Raw genomic sequence first — 27403 nt, forward strand, 5'->3', positions numbered from 1 at the left:
CAGGGGCAGATAAATATTAATTTTCTAAATTTTTTAGGGGCCCCGCAGGCTGGATAGTATGGCCTGGCGGGCTGCATGTGGCCTGCAGGCTGCATTTTGCCCGTTCCTGCTTTAGGGAACGCTTTTGTATGCTTAACATTACGTTCTGGCAGTTGTTGCTGCGATTTACCAGCTCTGTGGCAGTCTAAGTGCACCCCAGGTGAACTTCAGGTTGGAGCAGGAAGTAGTGCAAATCCTGATGCATGGGGTGGTGACACACGGTATACAAGCAGCTGGGTTTTGGTCAGGGAATCATTCATCTCATTAACACTCTCTGAGAGTTTTACTGTTTGTAACTCAATTTTGACCTGGCTTAATGGTCAAGACTAATGCATTCTAAGATTCATACACTTCTTTATGATCATCCAGTCTGACCTCTTAAATAACTGGCCGCATAAAGATTCATCAAGCCTGCATTTGGCAGTTGAACTGCAACACGGGCTATTTCTAAAGAGTGCCCATCTTCATCAAATAGGCATGAGACTTGCTTGCAAAAACATTCATGAAAATTGGAACAGAAAAATCCATACAGAAGCTGTACAAACTGTAGCAAATGCAGTTCAGAATTTCTAGCAAAATAGTATCCCTTTCATTCATCCTTGCTTAATCTGATAAATGTTTTCACAAACAGTTTATGACTTGGATTTATATATTCTCTGCTCTGTTTGTTCCACAAACATTGCAACCTGCTGCTAAAGTGAGGCAGTCAGAAGATGTTCTTTCCCAAGCTATTTGACATGCAAAACACAGATACACAGAATAAAAATGATCTCCCTTTTAATTAGCACATTAATATCGGTGCTTTAAAGAAATTTGGTCTAAGCATGCCCAGAACCTGGTTTTGATAAATGCTGAGAGCACAGCTGCACAAGTCATCTGTGTATTCAATTGCCAGTCGGAGATTAGATGCGGGAGTGTATATGGCCTTCTTTTCCAAGTTTTAATTGATTGGTATTTTAAAACTGGAATTAAAGCGATTCTCCTCCCAGTACATCTGTTGCTTACCGGAATCGGGAGGTGTGTGTCCCAGCATTGTTGAAGGAGCCGCCAGGCCCACCGCTATCTCCGTACAAGGAGCTGGAACTGAGGGAAGAGTCTTCCAAAAGGCAAGTGCAACCCCTGGGATACAGCCGGGACTTCACTAGCGTGGTGTGGCGCTGGCTGTTAGGCAGAAATTTAAAATATAGTTGGAAACTTCCCTCCATCAAGTTCTTTCGCAGGAAGAGCCTGAAAATGACTGCCCATATGGGGGAGAGAAAATCTAAGGCACGTTTTAAGAAGCAGGGTATGCCCCTTGCACCAGGTTCGGACAGGTTCTGACTAGTGCCATGAGAATACGGGCACTTGGTGAACCAGAAAACGCAGCTTGAAAACTGGAAAATTCTTCCAGGTGTGACCCAAAATGGAATCTTCTTTAATTTTTCACAGCAAAATAAAAACCCAACTATTTCTTTTTAGACTAAATGGAACGCCTTGTTTTCAAGTACAGTCATACCTAAATGTAACATTTCATCTTTTCCAAAATGATTTCGGGCAAAGAAAAATAATTCTTAGTCTGAAAAATGTCACCCACCTCTAGCTCTGACTCTGGGTTGCAAGTACGGTGAAGTTATTATTTTAACAGAGGGGCTGAATTTTTCACAATTAAAAAAGGACCGGATCGGACCAAATGGCAGGTATTTTCTTGAACATACTTCCTTGATGAGATCATTAAGGCCTCCTCCTAGCACGCGCCTTCAAACTACCCTGTAGGTCGGACAGCGTGGGCATGTCCGAAAGTGTCTGCTCGCACTGTGGTTTTATCGTTTCCTCCCATAGATGTGGTTGTGGTTATGGGAAGGGGTTTCTGTTTTTGTAAGAAAGCATACAAATACATTTCCCACTCTGTCTCCTCTTCTCCTTGGGTACGTTTCTTCTCCTGTGAAAAAATGCTTCTCCTGCTACATGGCTTTCTGGAGGCTCATGTTAAAATATTAGTAACTCATCCCTGACAGTGAATCGTTGTCTCAGAAGCAAATCAGACCCCGGTCTTCCTAGCAGAGGAACTTCTTTGCCATGGGTCTGCCATGAAAATGCAGAAGGAAATTCAGTACTAAAATCCATCCTTCCCCCTCGCAGAGGTTCTCCAGCAGCAGGTGATGGCCCTGGGTCTGCTGCTACATGGGCCCCACAGGGGGGTGATGGGAGGTAATATCTCAGACAGCCAACACTAATTCAGCCGTGTCACAGCACAGGATTCTTTCCACTTTCCTGCCTACTCGGCACCCAGGGCAGCTTGAGCTGGGGATTTGTCCTTACCTATATACCCACAGAATACATTCCCACATCATGCTGGGTTATCATTATGTTTTCACACCGCCCTAGGTTTTAGTACCAGCTCTTGTGAGTTGCATTAAATTTTTATCTTTAAAGCCTTAGCTTCTGGAGTCCTGTGATGACCTGAGAATCTCAGCTTTCATTAAAACATTAAGCTTCTAGGCTGCTTCTAGCTTCTGGTCTGCAGCTTGCAAAAGTGATCTGAGCATGCCCTAAAGGCTAAGAACCCAACATTGATTATTTTTTTTTCTATATCTCCATGATTTAAGTGATTTTCATTATGGGTCTGGCTCATTGTTTTTCAGCACTGCATAGTGTTGTTAAATTAAAGCTAATTTTCCTTGTATCTGTCTTGTTATTTGCATTGTACCCTGGTCAAGTTCCAGCTTTCTTCTGTAAAAGTGTAAACATTTTGAAAGCTTTCCCTCCTCTCCCCCCAACTTCTTTCTTAACTCAAAAGCCAATTTAAAGAATTTAGGTCAAGTTTCCAAGAAAAAAACACCTTTATTAATAGAGGAAGCATAGGACATGTTATCACAGAGTGACAACTTCTTGAACCATGGATTCATCACTGGAGAGCAGCTGCCTCTTGTGTGAGATGCAACAGCTGTTTAAGAGCTGATGATGGAGACTACTGCGCTTGCAGAAGGAATTTACACAAGGAAAAAGGTGATGAATAAAATCTAAGTGACACGGGTACTTTATCACAGCATTATCTGATTACTGTACTGAAACTGGATTAGCAAATCAAGGCAGATTTAACCTCACTTATTCTTGCATAGGAGAAAAAATCTTGCAGTATCACAAATGATAGAAGCTGTAGCTTAGTAAGCTAAAAGGCAAAGACAGATCCTCCTCCTGCTATATTGGGCCAGCACTCAAATGGTAGCATGCCAGCTATTCGGCAATCTGGGCTCATGATAGAGGTGATAGCTTTTGTTAGACCAACAAGATTTTTGCATAAAAATTTATTTTTATTGCAAGCTTTTGGGCACAAGCATCCTTCATGAGCAAATCACCTGCGTTTCCACCAGCACTATGGGATTACGTTGAGAACCTCTCAACCCCAGGTAGGCTGAGAGGGGAAAAGAACTTATTAACTTCCTCATTATTAGTATAATTTGTCCATGTGTTAAGTGATAAACATGATCCAGTCTTATGCTTTGGATCCTTAGGAGAGAGCATGTGTGATCTCTGCCATAGATATGAGGCATTACTGAATGCTGGGGCACAGTTTGATTTCAGCAGGGCAAATCCTGTCCTATGCTGTTTCTGTCAGCATGTCACTACATAACGACTTTGCATGATTAATAAGCACACCATTTTAATCAGAGCTGGTATTTGTCAATGTTTTTTCAGCGGGTGGTACGGAAATCGCCCTTCGTGAAGGCAGCCCAGGACCAGACACGTCTGGTAATGTCTCTGTCTCGCGTACTGCACATAAGAAGTGTTACACACAGCTTGTGCCAACCTGATTGGGCTGCAGGGAATTTGAAATACAAACCACACATTCACCCACCTCGCAGGCTCTGATGCCAAGGGCCCAGACCCAGAGGTAACATTATTTATTTTCAAGCCCTCATGTATATTCTGTTACTTGACTGTTGCCAACCTAAGTTTTTTGAACCTCAGGCTGTCCAATCCAGAATGTATCCAGTCTTTAGATCTCAGCTGTTCGGCACTGAAAGAGGGAGCTTATCCTTTTCTATGGAAAATGCCCATTTCCCTCCACTCGGGTCAGACTTAGTCTCCATTCTGACATAGCCACCAGTGTCACCAGATACCGCAACGCTGTATTTCTTCCTTTCTTGGCTTTATTTCCCATTTCAATTTTATCTTCTAGCCTCCTAGAATTCATTCTTCCTGAATTTACAGCTGCTAACACAATGTGATATGGCAGAAATAGATCTGTGTAGGGCTGTTACTGAGCAGATAAAGGAACAAGAAGATCCAGGCTGGAAGTGGTAGCTAGGCAAATTCAAACTGGAAATACACAGCTAATTTAACAGTGACTATTGGAACAGGCCACCCAATGACATGGTTGAGTCTTCATTTGAAATGCGTCTTTTTTTTTAAAGACAGAAGTTGTTGAATTTTGATGCTAGAATTAGTGGGTGAAATCCTGTTACAGATGATTCTAGCAGTTCCCTCTGGATCTGATAGCTATTTATCCTATTTCCAAAATGTCGTCTTTTCACAGTGGAGTATCTTGTAGCATGACAGTATCAGGATCCTGAAAGTAGCCCTAATCAGTATTCAGAGTCCTTTGGTGTGTCTCGGAGAAGTTGAGCAGTCCCAAACATTGGTCAGGGTAGCACACACTAGCCCTAGTTACCAGATGCACCTCTGTCCAAAACTCCTTATCTAAAATGAGGCCGTGCCCCTCCACAGACATCACTTGCATTAGAAATTCTGCCTTTCCAAACTCCTCCCACATGACAGCGCTCCCAGAGCCCCTGTTTTTTACCGATCAACAAGGTTGCAGGGTGCTGCCGCTGCTACCCAGAAGCCAGGAGGGCAGCTCAGCATTATCCTAGCCACTAGAAAGTGAATGTGTTTGCACCAATGTTCAGCCTTTGTTACACAGTCAGAGTTATGTGAAAGGCCTTAATTTAACTAGGAATTCGGGCCCTTGCATCCATATCCTTAGTGGCACTCGTGCAGCTCCATTGCCTTCACCGGTGTTCAAACATCTGAACAAATGGACCTTAGCAAAGGAGCCTGGTGATGTTGCGGAGCAAAGAGGAAAGCCTGTCATCTTAGCTTTCATAGCTCTGCTGATTGCAGGCTGACGGGAGAAGGGGGTGGGGGGAGGAGAAAACTATTACAGGCGGCAAAGGTACCAGCTCTGACTCCATACCAACAGGCAGTTGCTCTGCTGAGTACACAGGTGCCACTTTGTGGGGTTTAACTATAATTTATGTATCATCAATAACAAAAAATAAATATGCTGTCCCAGCCCAGCCACCTGCGGAGGGTTTGGGATTGAGAGTATGGTCGAGGGTAGAAAGGTAAGAAAGGTTTATTGACTTAACAAAAACACAACTACACGTAGTAACAAGGCAAACAAAGACAAGAACAATTCGTGTCGGCAACTTATCGGCAGTCCCCTCTGATGCCTGTTGTACAACAAGTTTCTCTTTCCACAAAGTTCAGCGAAGTCAGGCGTCCCTGATCAGCGCTGTCCAAGGGGTACCAGGAAGGACCCTGGAATTCAGTTCTTGGGCTCCTCCAGGTCCACTGATCCAGGCCAACAGCTAACTAATCCTTTTCACAGAGCTGCATCTTCCTTCTGAATGGTTTCCAGATATTCCAGCTAATTTATAGCTTCTGAATTGTACTGATAACGTACAACCACTCGGATTTTTTTTACTTCAACTGTCCTTAGACTGACCAATAGCAGTACAAGCCTTGCATTCCTTTGATAAGGTAATTTTAACTACACCACAGGGCCTTACTATTTCAAGGTTTTGCTAAATTTACTAGGCTTTACTTTATACAAGGCCTCACTACATCTTAAACTTTAATTAGGCTTTTAGCAACAACATACAGCTTAATATCTAAACAAATACAGAAAAAACACTTGGTTTAATATTCATAGAGTCTTCAGCAAGCACCTTTATCATGCAGGCATACTTTTCAGCTGGCACAATATGGTCTGTTTGTTTGCTTGTACTAGTCAGCTTCTAGGCAAGGATCCCAACTGCTTTCGAGTTTGTAGGGCTGATTATTTCATTCAGGTGTATAAAATTCTTCTTGAGATGTTTTCAAGTCTGCTGAAGTGTCCTTTGGTCTGGAAAGGAGCAGCCAACTCAACTGGCATCCAGTGCCCCTCCTTTTCCCTCTGTGACATCCCAGCTTCCCACTTCCTTTCCCAGCTAACAGGGGGGATTTGCAAGTAGATCTCAAGGAACTTACTGTGATTATTGTTTGGAGGAGTCAACCAGCACTCGGGCAAAGATGAACTGGAAACAAATCCTTTTTCTCTCCTGCGTGGCAACTTTTGTGCTCTTGACTGGTACGTACAATCCAGTAATAATACTGCTTAGAGGGAGACTGGCATTTCAGTAAGGGATGAGCTAAAGCATGAACTCATGTAGGAGGGTAGCATGTTATAGGAGCCATGCCATTTCAAGGAGTTTGAGAGTATGTACGTAAGAATTTAATCTAATCCATTCTACTCTATTCAAATCTCTAAAGCATTGTGATATTCAAAGAGAGGCCGTTTTCTGAGCGTACTGTACACAGATTAAACTACTATTCCTGTAAAATCCTGTTCATCTCGAAATTCTTGTTTTTATTTTATCCAAAAATCAGTGACGAGCTAAGTCTGCACAGGCATAGGTGCTGAGCACACTGATGCTTTTCCTATGAATAAAACGGATTTCCGAGACTGCCTGTTATTGGATTACAAGAAGTGGATTTTTTAGGGTTTTAGCAGGTTGTAGCTTTAAGCATCTGCTTGAGGTCTGTCCTGTGGGATGCTGAATTCAATGCTGTTTGTGCTGTTGTCCTCCAGTACTTGAGGAGAGCGACACCGCTGCTGTGGGTTCCAGGAAAGCAGATGGGGAAGAAAATAAGGAAAGTAAGTGTAATTGCAAATTTTAGGAGGGAGAGAGTGGGAACAATGTGCATAAAGCATTCACATTTATATTGATGCCCCCTCTTAACTATCAGTGGCCAATCAATTCCTCTCTTTTTATTCCCAGGTCTGAAAAAGATTTTCATACAAGAATCAGATGCCTCTAACTTCTTCAAAAAGCGCAGCAGGAGATCTACCAGCTCCATAGACGAGCTCAATGGTGAGGCTGTTCGGGAGTGTTTACGGAAAGTGGTATTTTCTTTCCCCTTCTCTCATCTTCCGCTTTCCTTGAGACAGTCCCAAGTTGACCTCCTGCCTCTCAAAGAATTTATTAGATGATCAAAGGTGGTGGATAGTCGTGGTTGTTTCTTTTGGATTAGAAACCGTTCATCGTTGATTATCTAAATTTTAAATGGCAGAATGTGCCAACAAATGACAATTTGGAGGAAAAGCAAGAGGAGATGGATGGTGCAGGAGGAGAAGTGTAATTTTTATGGAACTGAATAAAAATGACATGGTAGGAAAATAAACCTGAATGTTAGACATCCAGTTTAAAAGATTTAGGGGAAATTGAACTATTTGAGTAGGTTTAAAGTGATTAGTCATTAGCGTAATCTCCAAAATGAGAGTGTGTGTGTGTGTGTGTGTGTGTGTGTGTGTGTTGATACTTCCTTGAAATGAGGTGAGAAGGAACCTTGGAATGAATTTTTTTTTTCATGTAAAAATCTCTTAGACTTGGCTAACAGGACTGAGATGAATATTGTATCCTTAGCGTTTTCCAAAGGGCTCAGACATCAGACACCTCAGGAGAGGCTGAGCTCAGCAGGCTGTCGTAGGAGGCACAGGACAACATGGTGAAGTGGACGTGTGCGCTTATATAATCCCTCCCCTCACCCCTTTCACGCAGTCATCTTACGAAAGGAGCTAAACAACAAGCAGATCTCAGGTCCAGCACTGAATGAGTGTTTTCATCCGTCCTTAAAAAAAATTGCATTAGAAAATATGCACCTGGCTTCCGCAAGAACCTTAATTTCCATTTGGGAGGAATAAATTTAACAAAAGTCAAATGGCTCATTTGGTGAGGCACTGGGGTTGGTATCAAATGAACTGATTTGGTGCTACCTGTCCTTTTGATCAACGAAGCTACTGGTAGGTTACTGGGAGACAAGATAACCTTTCAGTAATAATTTGAAAATTACCTCAATTAAGGCTGATTTGAGTGGTTACATTTCAAAATACAGGGTCCAAATATATGTAAACCAGTGATCTATTTAATTAGGTTGCGATCACTTGAACAATATCAGGTAATTATGTAGCTATCATGCATGTGTGATAGCATTTGCCTTCTAGCAGCGTAAGTTAGTCCAGCATATGCAGTGGCAAATACGTCTGCAGCAGTGTTTATTGTTAAATGAGTAGTAAATAATCATATAATGCCAGACACGTAGTAAAGCCAGAAGGGTCAAATCACACTCTCACTGACGAGACACAAGCCTGCTGAATTCATTATTTTAGTACTAAACTATTGAAATCAATAATTTTACACTGCTGTGCCTGAGAGTGCAAGTTGGCCCAACAGCACAGACATAGATCATGTGGTCATATCTTTTGCTCGATATCCCACTAAATTGAATAGTAGAATTGTCCTCTATCAGTTTGTGATCAGACTGAGATCCAGAGCTTCCCAGTGGTAAGGTCTGATCTAGAAAACTCCCTTTCTCACACTGCTGACCCAAAGCTGACATCTCTAAGCCTTCCTGTCTGGTCCATTTAACCATTAACACTAATGCCACCATTTCCATCCATCCTTCAGCATATCAGGGAGGTATAAGTGGGACACCTCCACCCAGCTTCAGATTGTATGATGTATTCCACATCTCCCTTTTTTACAGTACGTATGTGATTTGGCAATAGGTCCTTATATATCATGACGTTATTTATATTATTGAGCCATAATGCAAAGGGCTAACTGCTGAGCACTTCCCATACTATCAAGTCATGGAGCAATATCCCTGGAGAGAGGTTTTGGAAGATGGGTTCACCTCAATATACCACCATGGAAGAGGAATAAATTAGTAGCTGGAGATGTTGCCAGGCTTCAGCTGACAGGAATCAGACCAGCATCCTCTCACACAAGATAGCTTAGTGGATATTTAAGTGATGGATCAAGAGGAGTGTGATGGGTTTGTCCTAATTCCCAGGCAATATTCAGCTTGAACAGGAAGCTGCGCACTAGAAAGGCCCAAGCCTAGACCTGGCTGGCCGTGCGAGTGGGAAAGCAGAATGGAAGCAGTGGGGAAGGCCCCCCTCTTCCATAGCCTGAGGTTTTAAAACAAAGTGTTGGGTGAGGTTGGGAACCTCTATCCTCTGAGCGAGGTTAGCTGGGTATATGCCATGTTTAGTGAAAGAGGAATATGACCCATTTTGTTTGGGTGTTAACACGGACTTTACAAATTTTAAGTAGCCAGTGCTTCCTCAACACTGTCTTAAAACAAGGACCTTTCTAGTTGCTCAGACCTGTGAACTCCTTCCTAAACATCCATGCTGAATGGATGGATGTTGAACCATGTCTGAGTACCAACATGGACAGTCAGCAATGACATGCAGTCCTCTCCTCTCCCAGCTGGCAAAGATCTGCATCCCGGGATTGGAATAGGTTCAACATGATGCTGCTGAGGAGACTGTAAAATACTATTTAAGTTAGAAGCATAAGATTCTTCCAAAGCCACCAGCTGTCACATGGTGCAGCCCCCTGGTCTTTTTGGCCATTGTTCCTGGGGTGATTCGGATGAGGTCGCATCCTTGATGTAATGCTTTGCTGATGCAACTACCTGCGCAGGGCTCTACCTTTGGAAGCAACGCCTCATTGAGAAACTCTGTAATAGTTTACGGCAGAAGATATTGCCACCCATTTACCTTAGCCATGGTCATCTTCCTCTAGTTCTTGAATCAGCCGTTCTTTTGCCGCCTTCCTTCAAGCCAGCAGCTTTACACTCTCTCAAAGCTTTTTGTCTTCCATTTCCTCTTTTCCAGGGTTACGAAGCGGGTTGCTTAACTTTCAGGTGTTCAGCTCTGACTATAACGTACCGACATAGGAATTCAACTTAACACCCATTCTGTGCTTTTCAGTACCTCAAGGAAAAAAAGTAATTGCATTTTCTTTCACTGATCCCAGTTCTTGAATGATGCAGGACTTGGCTCTACTGTCACTTGAACGCCACCTGCTTATTACATCCTTCTTTGAAATCATCATTTAATGAAAGATTTTCATCATTTATTGCTTTGCTCCTCAATTAAAATCCCTGCAATCCTCTCCCCACCTTCTCCCCCCCCCACCCATTTCTTTCTACTAATCTAATTCACATTGCCTCTGCTCAGGAACGTGTTAGGTTAGTTTATGCTCATGTGTTCCTAGGAAGGGGATCACGCCCTGCCCTGCAGGGGGGAGAAGAAATTTCCAAGATCCTTGTTCCAGTAAGGGAGAAACATTTTCCTGGACCCAAATCTGGTGATTGGTGACCCGTGACCCAGAGAGGATGGACAATGCAGGGCCTGCTGTTCCAACCTTATGCTGCCCTAGAGCCCTGTATGCAGGCCTGCCATCCTCAGCACATCACAGGAACAGTGCAGAGTATGGAGCCAAGGACCTGACCTGTGATTAGAACAGGTTTTGGCAACATTTGGGAGTAGGAGGGACTATTTTAATAGAGCTTTGTTCTGTATTGGCTACTTCCAACTCAACCTACACCACCACTGCAGTCTACAGCCCCTCGGGCAAATCTCCGGTCACAGAAGTATACTGCCAAATTGCCATGGAAGCCCCTCAGCTCCGTGGGCTGGATAAAATGGTTTCGGGGGTTGGATCCAGGCCATAGGTTACTGACCCCAGAGCTAGAACGTGAGCCAAAGTTGTGAGCCATTTTCAAACCAAGGATTTGGTTGTAACCAACCCATACTCCCTCGCACCAAAACAAAAATTCAAGGTTGTCTGGATGGGAGGCTTAATCTGGGCTTCTCCCCACTTCAAAACTTTAATACATTTTACGTTCAGTGTAGCATGGTGTGGGTCTTGACACTGGAGTGACACTCCCAACCAAAGCCAGGTAACCCAGGGGGCATAGGAAACTTTGGGCACGTCTGCACTTGGCTGTACAGCGCCTTTGTTCCTGCGCCGTTATTTATACTTCCTTTTGGAAGTACTAAACGATGGTGCAGTAACGGTCTGTACTGGGCCGTGCCGGCCGCACTCGGTTAGTTTTGGCTGCTACATTGCTGTAGCAACATGCTATTATGTAATGAGGGAGCACGTTGCTATAGCAGCAGTGTCATGGTTTTTGCCAATGGATGCCATGGTGCCATAGCACATCTTGTGTAGATGTCCTTTAACTACTATGTTTATCGTGGGGTTTAAAGAGTTTGTCAGCACTGTGACCTGAGCACATCTGGAGGGAAACACAGCTGAGTATCCCTTGCCCACCAACCTGTAAATACCACGTCCACGTACGTGGGTGAAGCCACTACAGGAACGTCCTCAAGCATGTGAGGGATGGAGCTTTCAAAGGTGGTCACAGGAGGATGCCCCTGGGGTGACTTCCAGGTTTGGTGCATGCAAGGCAGAGCAGATGCTCTTGAGCGTGTCCTATCTGCTCTTTCCTGGATACATTGGGGACATGTCCCCCAACTCATTAGACAGCTATACAGGAACCACAGTCTTCTCTTTCCATGACAGAAGTGTTGTATGGAGTTAGGCTCTCAACTTCATGGCCAGGTTCTAGTCTGGTCTCAGTTTGACCTAACTTGGGTGACTCTTACATGCATATAGTGTCCATTGGCCTAGCTCTTTGGGTCCTGGTGAGGCTCACATATCAGACCAAACACAATCTACCAAACTACATTTGGACAATCTGTGTTTTCATCTCTGTCATTTAAACAGAATTGCCTGCAGCAGCTAGCCATTTTCCTATCAGCATTTTTTGCAGGTGTTATTTCTTTATGTTGCACAATGAGATGACGAAAGCTTGTCAGGTCCTTAGCAGGGCTCCTGTAAACCAGGATTTAGGCAACACAGCTGAAAATTAGCCCAGTACACAGATGATGTTCTGTCAGCATAGTCAGAGCTGTTGTGTTTTGAGGTCAAAACTATGCTCCATTGCCTGAAGATTTCTTCACTGCTGGTCCCGTTCTCTTTCACACAGCGGAGACACGGCAAATGCTGGCTGCCGACGAGCAGAGGAGGGAGTATTTTGAGGAGCAAAGGAATGAGCATGAGAACTTTGTTGAAGAAGAACGTCACGGTAAGAACAAAATGTGACTTTAGATCAGTGGTGCCCAAGCTTTTGACTTGTGGGCTTGAAGAGTGGTGTCCAGCCAGCCTGCAAACCAAAGCCCTTGTCCTGGCCCGGCCCAGCTATGCTATCTAGTGCACAGGGTCATGTTACGTGGCCTGCAGGGCTCCCTATGGGCTTGGATCTTGGCAGCATAGAAGTGCTAATTAATGCTGCTACTGCTTCCTCCACCACCAAGTTTTCAGACCCACGGGGAGCCCCTAAGCCAGATTAGGCCTGCAGGCTGGTGGTTGAGCACCACTACTTTAGATGGTCCTGCCACGATCATTATTTGGTGCTATGTAATTGTTCTAATATAGCAGTGCCTAAAGGCCAGAATGAGGCATAGTCCCATCGTGCAAGGTGTTGTATCAGCCTGAGACAGACGGCCTCTTACAATTGAACTCTGCTCCAGCAAATACTGTGCATTCCTAGGTGTCCTTATACTGCTGTATATAATTCATACTGCAGAGAACGGGAGAGGTCTGTTTTAAGTAGAACCATAGTGGGGGGTTCCCAGTTTGCGTTTCCCAGAGGCGAGTCTATTGCATCTCTCAAGTCCCCACCTGAAAGACGTTGTTTCTGTGAAAGCCTGGTTTGGGGCCCGGTGGGAATTCACTATTTAGATGTTGGAATGAGACTCCTTTTTATTGGGGTGAGATTTTAGGAATGCAGAAGGACTCTGGGATTGCTTCTCTCAGCTGTTTCCATAGGTTTGGGCCAGCAAAGGGCGCCAGTAAAATCAGCACTGAGCACTGCAGCATACCCGCCCATGGAGTCTCCATTTGGCAGCTATCCATGTCTCCCATATCTAAACCCACAGGTTTCAGTTGGGCTTTGCACGCTGTGCGATGACCCTTCCATCTGATGAATGAGCATGCAAACAGCACCCTCTGCCAGCAGCAGTGTTTTCATACAGGAGGTTGCACACCAAGTGGTTTTGATATCGGCTGCCATATCACAGAACAAGCAAAGGAGTGGCAGCTTCAACAAGCAACTTCCCTGCACTTACTTACCAAGAAAAGATTAGCAGCAGGGTAAAGAGAAGCACAAAAGTGCTTGGGGTCAAACAGGAGATCCTGGGAAAAGCAGGAAATAAAAGCCAGACCCCCTGGCACGCAGGGCCGTGCTTCAGAGCAGAAACTGCCGTGCTGCGCCCTTGAGGCGCAGAGGAGTGACTTGCTTGGGTTATCTGTCTGTCAAAACAGCATAAATCTGAGAGGAATTGTGAAATCTGACAGGTTAACACTTATAAAACACTTCAGCATCCCTGAAAGGCTTCCTTTGCCTTTCTCTAAGCTCAAACTAGTGTATCATCTTCATTTCTTTCCTGTCATATTGATAGAAGGAAAAAAGACCGTTTCCTTGTGTATTTCTCCACCAGAAATAAGAAATCTAATCTGAAAACAGTTCTTGGAGAACAAAGATGACAAAATCACTTTAATTTACTTATTAGAGTGGTAGTACAGAACCAGTCCCTGGAAGACTCAGCTACCTTGAGGATTAACAATTTTCTCTCTAAGCAATGGCATTCTTTGTATGTTTATTTTTCTACTATTGATGGACATTTTTCTTACTCTTCTCATAACCACCCGATGCCTGCAACCATGCTGGCGGCACAACTACCCGAGAGCGAGCCCCAGAGCTGGGCTGCGATGGGCTCTCCTGATGATGGGAGAGGGAGAGAGCATTACTACTGCTGCCTTCCAGCCGGTCCTCTGTACTTCCCCATGCTGTTGGGAGCTTGCATTAAGAAAACGTTCACTGTGCACATTCTCCTACATATAAATGAACAAATGGCCCCATAGATGCTTCAGCTGGCTCATGAGAGAGCAAGTAGGAAAAGCCAGTTGTGGGAAGGGTGGTTAAGACAGTGGGCAAAGGTAATGACAGGAGCAGACCGTTTTCCTTGGATGGCTTACTAAACAGAACCAGATGGGCATTTGTGAAACCGCAAATGGACGTGGCTAACCAAGCTGGGGCCTGGGGAGACTTTGCTGCATGTTCTGCCTTAGGAGGAGACTGGGAAGAAGTGACTTGGAGGCATTCCTTGTTTTTATCGCCTCCTTTTGGCTACATTTTGAGAAGACCTATTTGCTGGAAGTGGCTGGTTGCTTGAGAAGCTGACATTACTTGAAGTGCCATTTGCAGGCGGTTTTAAAATGGTTCTTTGACAAATATCCATATTTGCCCCTTTGGGAAAGGCATTCAGGAAGGCAAGGCCTAAATACCTGCTAAACATATTTAACCTTTTACTTGCTAGCCTTGCGGTCAGACATGCCACATGGCTCTGCCTTGTGGTTTATCATGGAAATTAGCCATTAGGGCATTGGCATTTGGCATCCAGCCAAATATGCATCTAAGAAAGTGTGAATTTTGGGATTTTTAAGAATTGTACCTAGCTTTTGCTCTCCGTGCTTGTATAAATCTGAAGTTTACCAAGGGTAACGGATAACCGGGACACCTGTTGGATTCAGTAGCACAAAAGCTGCAGTCCAACTTGACAGTACCCAGCACATTCATTTGCACTCCAGGGGCTAATCTGATCTTCTTGCAGTTATGCCATTCAGAGGTACTGATAACCACGTTTAGAAGACTCAAAGCTAGCTGGTAAATCTGAATGACACAATTCAAAATGACTTCATTATGACTGTCATTAAGCATAGCCAAGGCAAAGGGTTCCTGCTGTGCTTTTGAATGTCCCAGCGAGGACCATTCCACGGATTTCAGTGAAATCTAAATAGCTGGCTCCAGAGCAAGAGACTTGCAGAAGGGTAGTAATATATTAGCTTTAACAGCTCAAAGAAACATGCGTCAGAATAAATATACCTGGAAGGTATGTCAAGCCAGACACAGCAATTTGTAACCGCTTTCTCAAGGTAACTGGAAGGTGAACATTAAAACTGGCCCCCAAAGAACCTAGCACGATGGCACCCAGAGTTCCTAGGTGCATCTCCCTGCAGGAGTAAGTGTAGATCCAGGGTGTGCTGAGGCACGAACTAAAACACATTTAGGAGCTTTTTAAATTCACATTGTTTAGACAACAGAAACCTTTCAACAAGGTTTGCTGAGGTTTACAAGCAAAAGATCTTTTTAGCAAAGCTAGACCTCTTTGAATACAAAGTGGATTTCTGCATTTGCAAGGAACTTCTGCAAAGTTTCCGTTTTGAAGCTCTTGTATTGGTACCACCCATCATGGTGACAGCTGGGTAGCCCATCACCCGATTTTTTTCTCAGGAAAGGTGCAGTGGTGCTTGTGATCAGTCTGCATTGGCATATTGATGTGGTCTTTAAGTGCAAATCAGAGAGAGAAAAGTTCCCAGACCAGAGGGGGCTTGCCATTGCATCGGCCAGTTCTGAATTTTGCAGGTGACCATGATCTTTACCCGTAATTTTAGGGGAAGGTCTCCTTTTAACAAGGACTATACACTGGGCCTAGCTTACCCTGAAATCTCTCTCTGCATTATGTACAGCTTAGAAGCTAGGAACAGGCAGTAGGAGCTTTAAGAGAAAACAATCTTTTCTTCAGCACTGTCCTATTGCATTTGCTGCCTGATAGAAAAAGAGTTGAACTGCAGTTTGTCTTCTTTCTCCCCATCTACAGAGCAGAACGAGAGAACCCGGGAACAGATTGAGCAGTGGCGCCAATATCACTATGACGGTCTCTACCCATCTTACCTATATAACCGCCATCACATCTAAATCTGTGATAAAGAGGGAACTTGAAAAGAGTTAAACATTTGCTGATCAAGCCATTTACAGGATACCTGAGAGGCAACATTTCCAAAATCTTGATCACGTTACGGATCCCCCTGTGGAATCTATTCCATTAAGCCCCTTTATTTGCATTGGCTCCATTTTACCAGGTAGAGCTTCTCATAGGGTGCTGCTTTGCTTTATATTTTGAGGTGCTTGTATGTATGACAAAAGCTGGACTTAGCATATGAAAGGGAAACAAGGCAGACAAAATGAAGTCCTTGAGACTTGTCTGAATCAGGGTAGTTTAGGTTGCTTGGTCTCTGTTCTATGTAAACCAGGTAAAAGGGGTTTCTTTTTGTTTTTTTAAATCACTATATTTGGAGGGATCAGCAAGAAAAATCCATGTTTGCTGAAATCCCAGTCTCTGTAATGTTTTACCTTAAGTAAAAAAAATGGTGCTGTATCAACGTTCTGTATTTTTTATTAAATGGTTATATAGCTTTTGCAATCTCTCTGTGGGACTCCTCCTTACTTGCCTTGTCCAAAATGGACAGAACTTCTCATCATCTTTAACCAGTCCCTTAAAAACATGTAAGCAGCTTGTGATGTAAAAGATATAAAGGCCTAGGGGGATTTTGTTAATTTAAATGTAGGATTAGGGATGATTGGAACATTTACACAATGTTTCTCTCTCCACATTGTTCTTATTCCAGCCATTAATAAATGTTTACCACCTGAGCACTGAAAGCCAGGATCCCAGTGTGCTTATCAGCATTGTTCTCTGAATTAACCGGAGCCTGTGGCAGGTATGCCTAGGGAATCCGAGTGATGCCTCACTCCTGGCAGACAAGGGTAGATGTGATCTCTTTTATGAGACAGACTAAATAGTTGGGAAAATTGTTCTTTGTAAGCTTTTGGGCACAAACACCCTTCTTCAGGCACAGGGAGAGTCTGCTGCTGTTTTGTGGGGTTTTTTTGGATGGAATAAGTCTCTCATGAGGCTCCCCTTCAAATCAACTAGTGTGATAGGAGCAAGGGAAGGAAAACCATGAGTTAGCCTTCTTGCCACAAAACGAAGGGAAGAAGTTATATAAAATTGTTTTCCCAAGGTGAGTGGGATCCACTTCTCAGTTGCAGAATTAAGTACAGACACCAGGAGGGAACCTCAGTATTTGCCCCATTAACCAACAGTAGAACAGCCATGGGATCCCTGCTGGAAGGCTCCTGAGAAGAGCAAGTTAGTGGCTTTTCCCCATGCACCTAGTAGCAGGAAAAGGGGTTAACAGAGATCATCCCTCTCCAGAAGGCAAGTAAGTACAAGCCTGTCTTCCACCATCTGCTCATACGAGGGAAGTATGTCCTGCTGGGCTTACTCATAACAAACAGATCATTCAAATGGAGACGAGAGGCCTATTCTCCCGATTTCATAAGGATTCTTCCCCTGGGAACTGGACTGAGACCAGCAGTTCATTTTAGATCAGATGTTACTCAATAACCATAATAATAATAAAAAAGATGACAGATCTAAGCCTTTCAGTGCTTGGTTTCCTGTGCTGATACGGTGCATTTGATTTCTGCCAGAACGAGACAGATTGGTGTGTGCACACCCAGTCCTGAAGGGTTGTTTGTCATGAAGTCAAGCAGGCCTCCTGCAAGGCTCATCAATAAAATGCTACATAATTCTTGTTTTAAGTGCTAAGAAGCACTGTAAGGCGCAGTTCCTCAGTCCGTGAATACAGCTCCAGGGGGAACTGGTTGGAACTGCTGCACCCATGTATAGGAGAGCAGATTAGATGATCAGAGAGACCAACAGGCCTTAAATGCCTCTGCCGTTGCCTTGTTCCTCTCTAATGTTTTGTCATCACAGACCTGCAGTCTGCCCTTCTGAGTCTTTCTGAAACACCTTCAATGTACAAAAGAACTGGTGGGGGAAGCAACTGTGTTCCAAGAAGGTCTGTTTAAAGTGAGGTCTGCAGCTTTGCCCAGCTCAGGAGAACTTTGTCATCCACTCCCCTTGGACTTGTGGGTCTAGCACAGATTCTTTACGACCTCAAGCAAGTCTGAAACAGGAATAGCAGGGGTCAGGACCTTACTATGGAAAGGGGATGATTCTTGAACAGCTTAGTTGGGAGGCATGATGGAAACGGAAGGTACTGTTACAGGTACATGACAAAGTTGACACAGAACAGCATACAAAAGCACACATTTGAGTCATCTGAAGTCTTGATCAGCCCCCAGACCTGTTGAGTCACTGTCCCCTGCTCTAACCCATAGCTAATACTGCCGTGGTCTCCGACCTGCTGCAAAAAGAACCAGTTAGTAGGTCCCACTTACTACTCAGCCAGGACTCAGACTCTTAACATTGTCTCTGGGACCTTTAGACTCAGGCCTCAGAGCAGAGCTTTACACAAAACACCCAAATCGGTGCCTAAGACTCCCCAAGGCCCCCAGACACTTAGATGTGCTCCACTGGAGCTCCATCCCACTGGGGCTCTCAGCACTTCTCTTAACCACCTCAGGAAGAACAGGGCAGGAATACAAGGAACAGACATGATCAAGAAATTGCTTAACCCCAGGGACTCTGTTCCTAAAGCACTCAAGAATAGATGCAGAAGCTTTACTAAGGAAAGGTTAACATTGGAAAAATATACACAATATAGTAGTTATGGGAGAAACAAGACCTCATGCATAATAACCACACTGGTACATAGTTGTGGGATGGTAAAGCAGTCTTAAGTATGGATATGGTCTACATTTGTCTGGGGTTTGAAACAGCCAAATTCCTCAAGAGCATCCTCCCCAGTCTCAGCTCCTCCTCTATCAATTCCAAGATGTCAGCATTTCAGACTGGCCGGTCTCTCCCATTTTCTCTTTTGTGCTTACCTTTCTTCTGTGTGATGATGCTTGGTCCCCTGCCCAGAGCAGCCCCCATATCTTAAATTACCTTTGTCCTGGCCACAGGCCCCTCCAGGTTGTCCCAATTCCCTTCCCCCACTAGGCTTACCCCATATACCCCTTTGCAGGTCAGACTAGAAAAAACATTATGTAAGTGTGGGTCAGCAGCTGAGAAACAAAGTCAGTGACCCAAATTGTAACCTGTGTTGCTTCCCAGCCACAGTCCTGCAAGCACCTTTCTTGGGAAGGACTATCATCTGAGCAACAAAATAGGCTGGCTGGGGCTTCTGCATTCAAACTTAATCCAACATGGGACTCCTAACCTGAATATATTATATCCTACTGGCATATGAACCTTTGCAAATATTTAAAAATAAGTGCAGCTAGAAATAAGCAAATCCAGTCGTATTGAAAGCACACAAGAATTTCCAGTGCATTCTTCTACTGGATGCATCTTCGTATAGAAAGGCAGGAAGCTAGCATGCCCTTGAGAATAAAAACATTGATTCCACGTAGAGCTCGGTAAGGAGCATTTGTGTGCTTACCAGCCTGTAATAAGTTGAGAGAGGTTCTTGTCAGACATGCCATTGAATGACTCAAAGCAAGAGCATGAGCCAAGCACCAGAAATGAGGTACTGTTCATTTGGCTAGAAGCCGGCAGTGAGACACACACTGCACTAACTGCCTCAGTGTTTATAATGCCAGGTTGCCACTTCAATTAAAAAGCCAACCTATTAATGCCACAATTTCTTATAATCTTAAATTAAAAACAAGGGGGGAAGTGAAGGCCTTTTAACTCCATGTTTCAAAAGAGTATTAAATTTTCATTAACCTGCCTTTATTTAACGGTTAATGAGACTGAACTGATTACTGTAGAAAAGTAAAAAATGCAGGTTTTATTACCCCAAAGCATTTGCAAAGGGCAAGGTAGGAAGATTCCTTTCAGCAACACAAGTTAGTAGTTCTTTCTAAATTAACACTCCCAAAAGGTGAGATGAATTTTGAAGTCCAGAAGGGGAAAAATGCTTAACGGGTCTATTAAAAACAAGGTTATTCCAATAAAGGGCTTGTGTCCTCCCACCCATTTTGATATGCAAACTTGGCACACTGTCTGGAAAATTTATTCCTGCGGTCGAGGAAACACTTCCTCGCCAGGAATTCCATTCCCAGCTGATCTCTGAGCTTGCTCTCCAAATCTGAATAACGGCCCCATTATAGAGCATATTTTCACATTCAGAATTGAATTCCAGTGCAGTTTAGCCCAGTGATTTAACTGATAAGCCAACAGATCTGTCCTGCCAAAGTTAACACAGCAGAAGAGCTGACCAGCAGCAAGGGAGAAAAAAAGGGAGTACTCAATTATTGTTTTTCCTATCTTCCTTGGGGCACGGTATTTGAGGCTCAAAGGCCACTGAAACTGGCCAAGTTTGTGGATGACACCAAGTTACGGGGGAGCATGGTCATGCTTGAAGATAGGCTACAGATACAGGTGGATCTAGACAGGCTGGCAAGTTGGGCAGATCAGAATGTGATGAAGTTCAACATCGAGAAATGTAAAGTGCTCCACCTCGGGATGAACAACCCGCAACACACCTACAGGCTTCGTGGCACCAAACTGACTAGTACCACAAATGAAAGGGACCTGGGGGTAATAACAGACCACAGTTTGAATATGAGTCGGAAGTGTGATGCTGTAGCCAGTAGGGCAAATAATACTCTGGCATGCATCAATCGATGCATCTCCAGCAAAGCCAAGGAGGCGATTCTTCCCCTCTGCTCAGCACTGGTGAGATCACAGCTGGAGTACTGTGTCCAGTTCTGGGCACCGCACTTTAACAAGGACGTGGACAAGCTTGAGAGAGTCCAAAGAAGAGCCACCCGTATGATCAGAGCATTAAAAGGCAAGCCATGTGAGGAAAGGCTGAGGGATCTGGGACTCTTCAGCCTGAAGAAAAGAAGGCTGAGAGGGAACCTGGCAGCAGCTTACTGCTACGCTAGGGGAGTACATCAAGGGCTTGGTGAGCAACAGTTCACCAGGGCACTCAAGGGGAAAACTAGGAGTAATAGCCACAAACTCCTGGAAGATTGATTCAGGCTCAACATGAGGAAAAACTTCTTCACAGTCAGGATGTCCAGACTGTGGAATAAGCTTCCTCCAGAGATGGTGCAATCACCTACCCTGGAAATCTTCAAGAGGAGACTGGTTGGTCACCTCGCTGGGGTCACCTGACCCCAGATGTCCTTCCTGCTTCCTGCAGGGGGCTGGATCCGAAGATCTTCCGGCCTTACAATCTATGAAATCAATGGGAGTCTCTCTCTTTTATTCCTTAAGCTCTGGAAAGCACTAGATGAATGCCCATAATTATTACTCAGCAAATTTAATGGGACGTTAGAAAGAAATCCAACCAAATATCAACCAACATGGATGGAACAAGGAAATCCAACACTTCGCAAATATCCAACAAACCTATGAGCACAGACTTGGCTCCCATGATGAGAAATGGTGAGTCTTAAAGGCTGCTTAGATCCCGTGATGACAGGCACCCTAGAGGTCTGGATAGGACATTGTACCTTCCATGGGTGCTGGGTAGGTATGTATCTTATTTTGATGGAGACAAGGTTTTTGATGGTATTTAAAAGGACGAATCAGGCCAGGAGCCCAGAGGGCATGAGTTTAAGGCTGCTTGCTGCCCTTGCCAGCTAAGCTGAGGGGGAAAGCCCACTTTTTGCTTGTTTGGGGGTTGGACAAGACAACCTATGGATGTTTCTTCCAGTTCTGCTTCTCTATGATAACAACCGTAACACTGTAAACAGAGAATAAATGCTCCATAATCTGGTTTTTGCTAGTTAATGGATACAAGGACAACACCTCTATCTCCCTAGCTTTCCCTTAGCTAAAGAATGAAAGCCTGGAGCCAAATTCCATAGCTGTACATTGTGGAGCACTACCGTTACTGCCCCATTGTTAATTCCCAGTCATAAACACTGTGGGCTTCGCATTAAGAAACTCCTGTCTCAAAGACAGGATACTGTCTGGCAGCTGGGACCAGGGAATCAGAAGCTAAGTGTCTTGAGTCACCAGTCAGTGGGTACCTGGGTATGTCAAGGTACTTCAGCTCATTGCATATGACAACCAGTCTACAAGAACTGGTCACACAAACTCCTCTCTTCCCTTCTTTAGGGTGTTTATTGCAATACACATTATAGAACACGTAAGGCCAGGGATCACCATATTTACAAGGACTCCGAGTGAGGTAACAACAGGCCAAACAAACTGAAGTGTCACACAGTTCAGTACTTATGGTAATGGAATATGTGTACTCACTTGCCACGTGTTACAGCAACAAAAACCCTTGTAGGATGAGAAAGTGTGAAGGAAAGAGTCAGCTGAGGACAGCCATGCCCAGCACACAGGTACCTTTTTCCAACTGGAGGGGTCCAATTGCTTACTCCCTCTCCACTCCTGGCACAGACGTGAAGAAGATGAGAGGTGTTAACTCACAACACCACCTGGACATACAAAAATCAGGCTGTGGCACTTTCATTTGCATAAATTCAACTTAATTTCTGGGTTTAGGGACTCGTGGGATGCTAATGTTAGCCACAAGGCAGCAGAACGGACACTTTCAGGGAGACTCTCAAGCCAAGGATGGTCTGTTAAACACACCAGGGTTTCTAGGGCAACTTGCTTTCAGGAAAATAAAACTGGCTCTCTCCTGAGTCACCTGAGGGGTCAAACATCTGTCCTGGAGGTAGCTGGTATGCCACAGGTTGCTGGTGCTACTGGCATTCAAAGCACTATGGGGTCATATGGACTGTGGCTTCTCTATCCAATTAAAAGGATTTTAAAATGTTAAAGAAAGGGATTGAGACGAAACAAAATGTTTGTTCTCTAAAACCATGTACAAAATACTGCCAGATTCTTTAAAATAATTAAAACACCATTTTGTGAGCAGGGAGCTCTGTAACTGTAATGACCCACAGGTGCAGATGACAAATCGATGACTCCAGCAGCTTAGATTTGTCCAGTGCAGTCAGCTAGAAAGAAGGCATAACATTTGCACAAGAGCGTAAGTGACTCAGAGGTCTAAGCACGATTGAGTCTCAATGTCCAAGTCACTCAGCACTTTTGAACACTTTACCTTCTAAAATTTCTAAGCAGCTTACAATTGGCCCTGCAAGCTCCAATGAGCAGTTCTGACAACTCCGAAAAGCCATATGTGGACATTGGCATATCACATACCTCCATAAATACACCCTACGATATGCTGCTGCTTTTGTATGCTGTAACAGTGGGAGGTAGCACTGGAACAGCTGAATTAATATATTATGCTAGGCTTTGTTTCCTATTATGTAGCAGAGACAGACTGGAAGCATTTGTGTTCCGTGTCAAAGGTCTTCCAAGTTCATAACGGCTTGTGCTGTATGATTCCAGTGACATAAAGTGTATGTAGAACAATTCATTCAAATTAAAATTCAAATTCCATGATAGCAGAGTTTTGTTTCTAAATGCTGTAAACAGCTTGTTCCTAAGAAAGAATCAGCGTGACCACATATTTCACATAGTCTCTTCAGTCAACCTAAGTAGACAAAATTGGTCAATCCAAGGGAAGAACTAGAGGAAAGACTGAGGTGCCCTGGCCAGTAGAAATGGGTTTTCCCAATTTTTCATACCAAAACACAGAACCCACATGTTTTTAGTAAATGCACAATTCAAAGTCAGACGAGGTAAATGTTGTGAAAAATCATCTGTGGGTTACTTAAGACTGTTAAGAAACTTGGGTTGTTCTTCCCCTCTTGGTAAAAGTGTTTCTCCACCAATCTTCGGACCTTTCTTCTCCTAAAAACATGAACATACAATGGATGAAGATTCAAATTCAAGCTAAGCCAGCTCCATTACATTTTTCTGAAAGAAGCTGAGGTAAATGATTATCTGACTAGAACACCTACGCTCACAATAAGCACATCGTTCCACGAGATCCTACAGGCGATTCTGAAAATGCAGCTATAACTTTACAATGCAAATTCCTACCATGCCAGTTTAAACAAGGCCTTAAACAAACTTAAACAATAAAAACCAAAGAATAAACGCTAAGGTGCCATAAAATAAATAAACTATCTGTGCTGAGGCAGATTAGTTCAGGGTTGCTAGTAACATGCCAGGTGAGTAGAGACGTGCACTTAAATGGATCCGTTTCAGGAAATGGAATCCTTCACTTTTAGGTGGCTTATATTAGCAAAGCCTGGGAAAAACCACTGAAAGAATCAGCCTTATTCCCACTGTAGGCCCCGGCCTGCACCTACCTTTAGCATCCCATCTCGCTCCCATTTGAAGAGGCCACAGGTGCTGAAAGAGGAAGATGGAAGGTTAGGATTGGGTTGGAATCCATTTGCTGCACAATACCAGAGGACCACCAGCCCTCCTACATCCTTCCAACAATGCTTAGCAGCCAGAGGGAACGGCTTCAGACCCTGGCACTTGCTACTGTAATGATAAAGTGTACACTAGTTACTGGATGGTACAAGTCCCCCTGCAAACACACTGCTGGGGAACCCTTCCTACCTGCAGGGCTTTTTTGGTAGCCTGTTAAGAGAGATGGCTCTGTTTCCACACGGGCACTTGAAAAATCGCTTCACACCCTCGTGCCAGTGGTAATCGTGATTCTCCTTCAGGCATGTATCCAGGGGCTTGAAATAGGAGTATTTGCACTGCAAGGCAACAGGGGAGGGGGGCGAGAGAGCACATTGAGACGAGCAGAGACTGCGTAACACGTACCAGTACGAGAGCCGTCCTGCTGCACAGCTGGGACTGAGCGCTCGCTCTGGATCAGAAGAATGCTCCCCTCTGTTCTTTCATCCCCAAGGCAGCAGCCATGCTGCTGAGGTCGCTGCCTCTGGACTCTGCCATTGGCCCTTCCCACACTGCCCCTTCCTCCCTCCGCTACCACCTTTTGTCATGCTTGGCCCAATTCCCAGCAGAGACCAGAGCACACAATTGCCTTCTGTGTAGCCACAGACAGCGAGGAGAGGCTTTGGGTGGGAAAGCGTGCTAGAAACTGTGCAGGCAGGGAAGAATTCTCCCCGTGCATTTTAAAGGGGTAAAACTCCTTCTCTGTCACTGATGACACAGTCAGCAAGATGCAGATGAAGTAGCCTGGGTGTTAGGCTTTGTGCAAATGATCAGTACTGGACAACAACAGTCCTGAGGGACTCCGGCATCCCAGGACAGTTTCAGGCTGGCAAGAAAAGCTGGTAACTGGATAGCCTGAGGGACCAGAGGCCAGGGAACCTGAGCAAACTTAGCTTGGGGAACCTCAGAGGCAGCGTCTAACTCCTTCAGCATCACCTCACGGCTCCAGCTGATGCTGCCAACATCCCCAAGCAGCAAGCCACTTTCTTTACAATCACAGGCTTTAACAAAGCCAAGCAGGGCTGCAGGAGCACAAATTCCCATTCCAACACAGTGAGTGCACCACGTACCTCCCTGCTCCCGTTTTACTCACCGTCTTGCACGTCACCACCCGGCACTTCTGCTCTTTAATGCTCCTCATCTTCTCTTCCAGCTCTTCTTTCTTCACCAGGGGCTCAAAGTAGCGTTCCTGAAGTTCAGCCTCAACCTGCCATGACACGAGAGACACTGTATGTAGTCTGCTGTACAAACTGCAGGAGCAGCTCCCCATCTAGTGGTTTTGGCTGAAATCTTTTCGAAGCTCCAAATAATCCATTTTATATGTTCTTGTTAGAAGAGCAGGGTAGACTATGTGCACACTTCTCCACTGAAATGCAGCCACCTCTGGGATACATCACAGAAGCTACCTAACAGCTAACAAATGGGCACTCATTTTAGCAGAGGGAAGCAAAAGTACAAGCAAAAGCATTGGGAAGCTCACAGTACCACAGCCTCAACAGGAGAGGATAAGAGTGCTCTCTCCTGGGAGGTGGAAGAGGCAGGTTTGAACATCATAGGCTGAGGAGGGATTTGAACCCAAGTCTCCCACTTCCTGGCTGAGTGCTCCAAGTACTAGACTATAAAAGGAGCACGCCACCATGTTTTGAAAGAAAAACAGGGGAACCAATGGTCTTATACTTGAATTCAATACAGTGAATCCTTATCTTATAAGACCCTAAGACCCAGGGAGGCACTGAAGTCCATAAGCAAGACAGGACTGCAAGATATGCCCTTCTTTTCATTGTTTCCTGTCAGTTCGCTAGCCCCCACCTGTGTCCCCTCCACAACAGGCTGGCTGTTGCGAGTCCTGCTCTTGGCTTCCCATATGGATGGAATAGGGAACTTTTTAGACTTACTTGGGGCCACAAACTCCAGGAGCTGGATGCGTAAGTTATGCACACAGTCACTGTGAGTGTTGTCACAATGTTATTTGGTGAATCTGGGCCTTTCACTATAAATACTGAATAGGTCTGAGAGGCTTTTCCCTTTGCAAGGGCACTCTTAGCTTCTCTTGCAAAAGTGCCTCATTTGCTAAAAACTGCAAATAACTTGAGCACTTCCTTGGTTACAACCTCCTGCCCCATCTTTGCAGTGGTGTCCTAAGGGAGCATTGTCCAGTTTGGAAGCTCAAGTCTTGGTATTACCAGCATATGCAATGCAGCAGATGTGGAAACATTTTAAAACTCTAAAATATGTAACTGTTGGAGCTGGGTTTGGTTGGCTCTTTGCAGATGCCATAAACACAGATCTTTGGTTGGCTGCTTGAGATGCCATGAACACAGATCTTCCTCCTACCGCTCAGACAGTAGCACAGTACTGAAGGGTTGACAAGTCAAACAAAATAGATTTGAATTTTTAGACACTGGAAATCGCTCTCTTGGCAAAAGCTCATTTATACCAAATCGAAACTTGGGCCTACACATTACCTGTGTGTGTCTAGTTTTTACCAACCCTGACCCATAGGTCTCGCAGAAAGTGGCATGTACCTCCATCAGGACACCCGTATGCTTCGACCTGGCATTCAGAATTTCCTGAAACTCTTCGGACTCCAGGTAGGCCAGCTGCTCCCGCTGTTTCTTTTGGGCTGGCTCCAACTCATCTGCATCTAGGGAAACAAGAGCTTTGCTGCTGACACCAGCTTCTGAGCTGTGTTCTGCTTTCTAAACATGATCGTTATTTTATACCATATGAACAAGATGTGCTAATGCTGATGCCTCAATTGCTAGAATTTATTTATTCCTTTATTTATCCATTACATTTATATGCCACCCTTCCCAAAAAAGGCTCAGGGTGGCTTAAAAAAATTTGTGAGGAACAGAAAGAACAACTGGTGCAGCGGAGAGAGACCACAAGTCAAATTCTAGTTTAGTTGCAAGCAAAGATGCGTCATTAATGTCAGTTTTTTGTAGTCCCTTCTGCAGATCTTACAGCACTTTATCAACAAACCCTGCAAAGTGTCCAAAACCCCCTGCAAACATGTAACAGAGAAAAGATTTCTATTTGGCCACTTCATGGAAAAGCTGGAAATGAAGTTAGCAATTAATAGTAATCCCACACTCCAGCCATTAAGTTATATTCCCTGATAAGACCTAGGAAACC

At 44.4% G+C, this 27403-nt stretch overlaps 2 protein-coding genes across 4 annotated transcripts in view; one reads left to right on the forward strand and one right to left on the reverse strand.

The window, feature by feature from the left end:
- The first annotated feature begins 686 nt into the window (after nucleotides 1–686).
- Nucleotides 687–17797, forward strand: UCMA (upper zone of growth plate and cartilage matrix associated). The gene is made up of 7 exons (XM_006022132.2): nucleotides 687–3024; nucleotides 3715–3910; nucleotides 6234–6373; nucleotides 6875–6940; nucleotides 7065–7157; nucleotides 12133–12231; nucleotides 15866–17797. Exons 3-7 carry the CDS (start codon nucleotides 6316–6318, stop codon nucleotides 15961–15963), a joined length of 414 nt encoding a protein of 137 aa, XP_006022194.1. The 5' UTR covers nucleotides 687–3024; nucleotides 3715–3910; nucleotides 6234–6315; the 3' UTR covers nucleotides 15964–17797.
- Nucleotides 17798–17888: 91 nt separating this feature from the next.
- The window catches only part of MCM10 (minichromosome maintenance 10 replication initiation factor), a 34556-nt gene continuing 25041 nt past the window's right edge, over nucleotides 17889–27403 (reverse strand). For 2 of the 3 annotated variants that reach the window (XM_025202307.1, XM_006022133.3), the window contains exons 16-20: nucleotides 26791–26909; nucleotides 25359–25472; nucleotides 24419–24564; nucleotides 24160–24202; nucleotides 21216–23695 (exon numbers count right to left, since the gene is read on the reverse strand). In XM_025202307.1, the coding sequence (XP_025058092.1) occupies nucleotides 23612–23695; nucleotides 24160–24202; nucleotides 24419–24564; nucleotides 25359–25472; nucleotides 26791–26909 (506 nt within the window). In that variant the 3' untranslated portion in view covers nucleotides 21216–23611. Of the gene's footprint in view, nucleotides 18021–21215; nucleotides 23696–24159; nucleotides 24203–24418; nucleotides 24565–25358; nucleotides 25473–26790; nucleotides 26910–27403 lie in introns of those variants that run through there. The other variant, XR_003093702.1, reaches the window with a different exon arrangement.

Source organism: Alligator sinensis, unplaced genomic scaffold (genome assembly GCF_000455745.1).
Source record: "Alligator sinensis unplaced genomic scaffold, ASM45574v1 scaffold1216_1, whole genome shotgun sequence".
In the NCBI taxonomy this organism is placed as follows: Eukaryota; Metazoa; Chordata; order Crocodylia; family Alligatoridae; genus Alligator; species Alligator sinensis.